This window comes from Gastrolobium bilobum, unplaced genomic scaffold, assembly GCF_033153095.1.
Source record: "Gastrolobium bilobum isolate Gb01-03AN ecotype WA unplaced genomic scaffold, APGP_CSIRO_Gbil_v1 utg20292, whole genome shotgun sequence".
Lineage (NCBI taxonomy): Eukaryota > Viridiplantae > Streptophyta > Magnoliopsida > Fabales > Fabaceae > Gastrolobium > Gastrolobium bilobum.
The window spans coordinates 341,758-349,522 of NW_026897798.1; the positions used below are offsets into that span (position 1 = coordinate 341,758).

Genomic DNA, 7,765 nt, shown 5'->3' on the forward strand with positions numbered 1-7,765 from the left:
GGCATTTTAGGGAGCATATTGTACCTTCCAAGAAGGTTTGGGTATGCTTTAAAAGTAGAAAAAAGTAATAAAAAAATAGAATGGAGAACAAAGTCATTTACTCTTAATTTTTCATTGTATTGATAATTGACAAGTATACCCGTTGAGGTAGAGAATATGCCCAACTGGTCATAGAAACCACAATGTATGAAGCTAATAAATACACGCAGAATTACGTAGTTTAGGTAGAAGTACAGAGTTTAGGGAACAGAAGTATTAAGTTTGACATTTAAGCAGTGGGGTAAGATGCTTGCATTGCTATGCCACAGAGTCCTTCAGCAGCATCCACACCCCTTTGCATCCTAATGTACCCTTCTTCACCCCATTGTGTTCCCCATGAGTTCTTAACCAACCAATACTTAGTCCCATCACTACTAACACCATAACCCACAGCAGTGACACCATGATCCAACTCAGTTCCACATGAACCAGTGAACACACCACTTTTGTACAATTGAAAGTCAGAGCCACTGGCATCTATGGCAACTGAAATTGGTTGATTAGCCACTGCTTTTTGGAGAGCCTGTTCATTATTGGCAGGGACATCCTCATACCCAGTAATGGTAGCAGCATGCTTGGCTTCTTCATTTGCATTGCATGTTCCATCCACACCCTGATAAGGGTAGTTAGCTTCAGTGTTAAGTCCACGATTTTGCATGATGAATTTAAAAGCATCATCCATAAGACCACCCTCACAACCTTGGTCAACACCCTTTGTGTTACAATCAACAAGTTCTTGTTCTGATAAAGATATCAATTTTCCATTACTCAGCATATTGATACCTTCCGTTGCTGCAACAGCAGAAAATGCCCAACAACATCCTACAAGGTGAATTAGAACTAGTGTTAGCTAGATGACAATTCAATCTTGGCTTGACTTGTTGGATTCAATGAATTATGAGACACTTACCACACATTCCTTGATCTTTGATGGGTGTCACTGCTCCTTTTTGTCTCCAATCAACAGTGGATGGTACAACAGTCACGTTTTGGTACTTAAAAGTAGTTGTCCTTGTGATTGAGGAGCACATATGTCCCTTGAATCTATTTCTGGGTGCTATGAACTCCTCATTGTGAGGTCTGCAAATTGATTAATGCCAAGCTTGTAAGGTTTATTGCCAGCACTGTTGAAAGATTCAATGTAATTGACATTTTCCTGAAATATCATGAAACGCTTTTCCCTTTCTTGGGGGTCATTATAGACTTTGCCATAGCGAGCCATCCATTGCTCATGCCTCTCGTACATGGTGGCATCTTGGAGAGTGCGAGATGTGACTTGAAAAGCCCAAAATCCCAAGCAGAAAAGCAATGCCAATGAAATATTACACAATTGATTTTTGGCAACCATGGTAGCTAGTGTAGTGTGACAATGATTGTAACAATTGCTTAAGGTTGTTCGTGAAATGTGAGAAAGATGTGTTGTGCTGGTACTCAAGATTATTTGTGGTATTTATAGCAAAGTTAACATTGAATTGTATTATGTGCTTTTCAACTCAAAGCTTAAAACACCTTTCTCTTCTACGTACCGGTGAGAAATTTCTGAATAAGACCCTTATGTCTGGGTCTTGATACTCAGGACAAATTACTTGTCAATCTTAGGGTAGAGGGTTCTATATACTGTGCTAAGGTACTTTTCAAAGGGATGCATTGTGCGTATGGGAAAAATTTGTACTTTATAAAAAGAAAGGTTTGAAAATTTAATTAACTTCACGTGTCATTTAAATTTCTAAAGTATACTGTTGTGATTTTGGTAAGTGCACCGGTCGTATAAGTAATATAGTGAAAATAAGCGGAGTTATCGTTCTCACAAGGACTGATTAACCAAGCAATAACTTATCTATGTGATTAAAATTGGATCGATCTTTAAAAAGGATTTGTTGAGAATATTGATTTAATTGTAAAAATAAAATATTTTTAATTTTTAATATTAAGAAAACAGTTTTAACTTTAATTAATGACGAACGTAAATAGGGATTCGACTTTGCCAACAGTTTCCTAACGAGTTTAACTTTCATGCAATTAACATTCACAATCAATTATTGACAATTCTTTCTAATTTAACTGAATCCTCAATCCCTTGGTGGTTTCAATTCTTTACTCTATTCCAAGGCTCTAATCCCTTAGGGCCTTTTTCTAAAGCAAGTTTTAAGGTAAAAAATTATACTTCATATAATTTATAAGACTATTCCTAGAACATACAAATTCAAGCAATTAACCAATTGGATTCAAGCAAACAGTATCCCTATTGACATGCAAGAATCTATTGCTCATTCAAGATTGATTAGATTATAAACAACAATATGAATTTAAACAGATTAATTGCATAATTGAAATATGAATAGTAATTACAGCAAGAATTACACAATGTTCAAGAACCTATTAGTTTCGTCTCGCCCTAACTACATAAAGAACTTAGCATTGCATGTTCATGGAAACTAAATTAGAAGATGAAAGAAAGCAATAATGGTTCATAAAGACGTAGTGGAAAATTTAAACGGTGATTCTTTCTTATTATCTCCTTGCTTCTCCTTCAAGACCGTGCTCCAAAAATTCTCCTCTGCCTTTTTTTTAGTCTCTGCCGCGTTCAGAATGCTTCTGGAACAACCCTAACCTTCGTTTTTAAAGAATAAAACTGGGCTTTTCAATTTGGACTTATAATGACCCCAATAGGTAAATCTTAGTTAGAGATTTAATTTAAGGATTTAAATGTCATAATTAGATTCAAAACGTAATTTCTAGTATTTTGACTAGGTCATGAACAATGTTTTCTGCTGGGTATTCTGCACTGCTGTGTAGCAATCGGTAGAGCTTGAAAATGAGAAAAATGAGGTTAGAGACCTAATTTGGAAATTCTGAGGCCAAATATGAGTTCAGAACAATTGTATAGTCTAGCACTTTCTAAAAAAATCTCGTGAATAGTATTTTCTACCGGGTATTTTGTATCGCTGTTCAAGCAACTAGTAGAGTCCAGAACAGAATAAATGATGTAATAAGTATATGAAAGTCCAAAATATGCCAAACAAGTAATATTTAGACCAAAAGTGTTAAGTTTATAAGTTTTACGGGTTCGTGTACAAACCGTGCACAATTAATGATTCACAGTGCATTTCGTTAAAAACGGTGCAGAAATCCAACTGTGAATTGTTAATACTGTTCCTTAGGGAATAAAAACTAATGTAAATGAGTTCATAAAAATAAGATTATATCTGTTGCTTTGAGTTAGTATTGGGTCAAGTTAAGTGAAATTAAGTGAGGAAAATACCCGTTAAAAGCCACATGTGAATATAAGCCATATGTAACTTAAAATACACTATTCATTTCAGATCTTCTCTACTCTCTCACTCTCAAAACCAAGCTGCAATGGTGGATATGAGGGGGGGGGGTGTTAGGATTTGGTTCTTTTTCTTACTCATTTAGCCACCAAAATCCAAAGTGCCATACATTAAACTTTAAGTAGGAAGGCTAGTGAATCCATTCTACCACTTAATTTGGACAGAAAATGCTTGTGTTAAGAGTTCTTTCGTTCCTCTTTGCGTGTCACTATTCATCAAGAGGAGAAATTGAAGTTTTTGAGGGAGCTTTGCTTGGAGGTTGTTCCCTAGGCTTTGTAAAAGTGATTGGGGGTAAGAAATTCTTATTCCTATGGTTTGATTTTCATGATTTAAGTTTTGATAATTATGAGCACATTTTGGTGGGAAATTATTAAATTTGAAATTTGAATTGTTGTTGAATTCTTGATGTATATGAAGTGGTAATGTGAGATGAACATGTATATGTATTTAAAGTTTGAAAAATTCCCTTGAATCCCTCCCACTAGGTTTAGCCATGGTGTGATAATAAGGGGTTGGTGTGCAAAAAAATTTAATTACATAATTGGTGAAGGTTTGTATGTGTGTGGATGTTGAGATTTAAGTGTGAAAGTGAAAATACAAAGAGAAAATCCTTGTGAACCTCTTCTTTGTAGGTTCGACCATTAGGGTCCAATTAGGGCTTGATTATGCAAAAATTGTTTTGATGATGGGTTGTCATTCCAATGTGTTTCCTTGGTATAATCATGAGTTAAATGGTTAAAGAATTCCTTGGTTGTGAAAATGCCACTTTGAGGCCTATGTAGTGCTAATAGTGTATGTTGATGACATAGTGCTGACTGGTAATGATACAGAAGAGATGCAAACACTAGAAGTTCAACTAGCAACCGGATTTGAGATGAAAAATCTGGGTGAGCTGAAGTATTTTCTAGGCATCGAAGTGGCCAGATCCAACCAAGGTATATGCTTATCTCAGAAAAAATATGTACTTGATTTGTTGACTGAAACTGGAATGCTAGCTTGTAAACCAGTAGACACCCCAATAGAAATGAATCATACCCTTGCAGTTTATCCTAACCAAACACAGACTGACACTGGCAAGTATCAAAGATTGGTTGGAAAATTAATATACCTAGCACACACTAGACCTGACATCTCCTATGCAGTAAGTGTTGTAAGTAGATTCATGCATTCCCCAAGTGATGATCATATGAATGCAGTATATAGGATTTTCAGATACTTGAAAGGAACTCCTGGAAAAGGACTTCTATTTACAAAAAGCCGAAATGTATCTGTTATGGGATATACTGACTCTGATTGGGCTGGAGACAAAACTACAAGGCAATCTACCTTTGGATACTTTACCTTTGTAGGGGGGAATCTAGTTACTTGGAGAAGTAAGAAGCAGAAAGTAGTGGCAAGGTCAAGTGCAGAAGCAGAATTCAGAGGAATGGCTCATGCTATTTGCAAACTATTATGGATAAGAAATATTCTCCAAGATATTGGGATTAACTATGACGAGCCAATGAAACTCTACTGTGATAACAAGGCAGCCATTGAAATTGCTCACAATCCCGTACAACATGATAGAACCAAACATGTGGAGGTTGACAGATATTTTATCAAGGAAAAATTGGCGCAACAGATAATACAACTTCCATTTGTTAAATCTGAAGATCAAGTTGCAGATGTGTTGACAAAAGCCATATCCAGTAGAGCCTTTGGAGAAGTAATAAACAAGTTGGGCATGATAGACATTCATGCACCAACTTGAGGGGGAGTGTTGAAGAGAAGATTTATTTTTCAAATTTAAATATTTGTTGCAATCTGAAACCATATCACAGAATTAGGAATCTTGTTAGTTTGTTAATTTGTTAATTTATTATTTATCTCTGTATACAAATACTCTTCAAGTGGAGGATAAACTATGAATGAGAATTATCAAATTTTGACAAGGATGAGGTATGAATAAAGTTAATTTTTTATTGTTCTTTTTTATTTTCCCCCCTCCTAATTGTCTTCAAAGGGATACGCTTTGTGTTGATTAACAGTTATTAACTTGGAGGTCTTGTATTCAAATCTTATTGAGTATGTGAGGTCAAATATTCGAACATGAATTGGACTACTTCTGTTGTTCATGTTACCAAATTATTGTTGTGCACGGTAAAAAGTAATTCTTTATATCATCATCGAATGAACGAGAAAACAGATGAAGTTATGCGTTGGCAAATTGCATGATGCATGAAGTTAACTATACTTTCAAACCTTTGTTTTTATAATTCCAAACTTTTCCAATACGCACACGGCGTCCCATTTAAATGTGCTTTAACGCTATATTGAAGCGTCTATGTTCCGCTTGACAGGTAATTTGTCCAAAGTACCAAGACCCAGACACAAAGGTCTTATTCAGAAATTTCTCACAACTACGTAGACGAGAAAGGTGATATAAGCTTTGAGTTGAAAACTCCAATGTTAATATACAATTCAACGGTAACTTCCCTATAAATAACACAAATAATCTTCAGTACAAGCACAACACTGCATCCTCACATTTCACTTAACAATCTTAAGTCGTTGTTAATTACAATCATTGTCACACTACACTAGCTACCATGGTCGCAAAAAATCAATTGTGTAATATTTCATTGGCATTGCTTTTCTGCTTGGGATTTTGGGCTTTTCAAGTCACATCTCGCACTCTCCAAGATGCCACCATGTACGAGAGGCATGAGCAATGGATGGCTCGCTATGGCAAAGTCTATAATGACCTCCAAGAAAGGGAAAAGCGTTTCATGATATTTCAAGAAAATGTCAATTACATTGAATCTTTCAACAGTGCTGGCAATAAACCTTACAAGCTTGGCATTAATCAGTTTGCAGACCTCACCAATGAGGAGTTCATAGCACCCAGAAATAGATTCAAGGGACATATGTGCTCCTCAATCACAAGGACAACCACTTTTAAGTACCAAAACGTGACTGCTGTACCATCCAAAGTGGATTGGAGACAGAAAGGAGCAGTTACACCCATCAAGGATCAAGGTCAATGTGGTAAGTGTCTCATATTTCATTGAATTCCACAAGTCAAGCCAAGATTGAATTGTCATCTAGCTAACACTAGTTCTAATTCACCTTGTAGGATGTTGTTGGGCATTTTCTGCTGTTGCAGCAACGGAAGGTATCAATATGCTGAGTAATGGAAAATTGATATCTTTATCAGAACAAGAACTTGTTGATTGTGACACAAAGGGTGTTGACCAAGGTTGTGAGGGTGGTCTTATGGATGATGCTTTTAAATTCATCATGCAAAATCATGGACTTAACACTGAAGCTAACTACCCTTATCAGGGTGTGGATGGAACATGCAATGCAAATGAAGAAGCCAAGCATGCTGCTACCATTACTGGGTATGAGGATGTCCCTGCAAACAATGAAATGGCTCTGCAAAAAGCAGTGGCCAATCAACCAATTTCTGTTGCCATAGATGCCAGTGGTTCTGACTTCCAATTTTATAAAAGTGGTGTCTTCACAGGTTCATGTGGAACTGAATTGGATCATGGTGTCACTGCTGTGGGTTATGGTGTTAGTGGTGATGGGACTGAGTATTGGTTGGTCAAGAACTCATGGGGAACACAATGGGGTGAAGAAGGGTACATTAGGATGCAAAGGGGTGTGGCTGCTGCGGAAGGACTCTGTGGCATAGCAATGCAAGCATCTTACCCAACTGCATAATCATATAATTTGGACCCCACTATTACACCATTATTCCTGAACTGTATGCTGTTCTGCATATCTATTAATTCTGAATCCCTGTTATCATCTGTGTACAACACTGTATCTTCTATACGAATCATTATACTTATATATCAATTACTAGCAATGAAAAATTAGTCATGGTTGTGAGTTGTGACATAAAAGCGCAGCTCCTGTTTTCTTTATGAAGTGAAATGTACTTATAATCGTTTCAATAACCCAAGATAAAGTTTATATATTATATATGTCGGGTTAACACTTTCTCAAGTTGCAGGAAAATTTCAATCGCTGTGTATGTATTAGGATATGGATCCTAACGTGGCAGAGGAATGAGAGAAAACGAGAGAAAACAGAGTGAAAATAAAGGAAAAATTCTGGTTTATTATTCAATGAGTCTGAAACAATTATACATTCGTATATGTATGACACCTGTCCCTTTACCACTAACTTTGTCTGACACCTGCCCCTTTACCACTAACTACCTAAGAGCTGTCTAACTAATCAATTACATCATACGACCTTATGCTACATAGTCATCCAAACGGATTGAACTTCTCTTAATCGTATGGGATCTACGCATTGTAACATTCCCTCCCCCTTGACAAGGAACCTTGTCCTCAAAGTTCAGGTTCAGGTATGGGATCACCATCCTCAATATGACGAAC

At 36.5% G+C, this 7,765-nt stretch overlaps 1 protein-coding gene and 1 pseudogene across 1 annotated transcript; one reads left to right on the plus strand and one right to left on the minus strand.

The window, feature by feature from the left end:
* Positions 1-268: 268 nt before the first annotated feature.
* LOC133310413 (senescence-specific cysteine protease SAG39-like) lies at positions 269-1,415 on the minus strand (annotated as a pseudogene).
* Positions 1,416-5,959: 4,544 nt separating this feature from the next.
* On the plus strand, positions 5,960-7,079 carry LOC133310414 (senescence-specific cysteine protease SAG39-like). Its single transcript, XM_061511346.1, has 2 exons — positions 5,960-6,398; positions 6,487-7,079. The coding sequence occupies exons 1-2, from the start codon at positions 5,960-5,962 to the stop codon at positions 7,077-7,079; spliced, it is 1,032 nt and encodes a 343-aa protein (XP_061367330.1).
* Positions 7,080-7,765: the final 686 nt, after the last annotated feature.

Coding starts and splice junctions, on each gene's coding strand:
- LOC133310414 (XM_061511346.1), top strand. CDS start 5,960: ATGGTCGCAAAAAATCAATTGTGTAATATTTCATTGGCATTGCTTTTC. Junction 6,399..6,486: donor CAAGGATCAAGGTCAATGTG/GTAAGTGTCTCA, acceptor TTCACCTTGTAG/GATGTTGTTGGGCATTTTCT.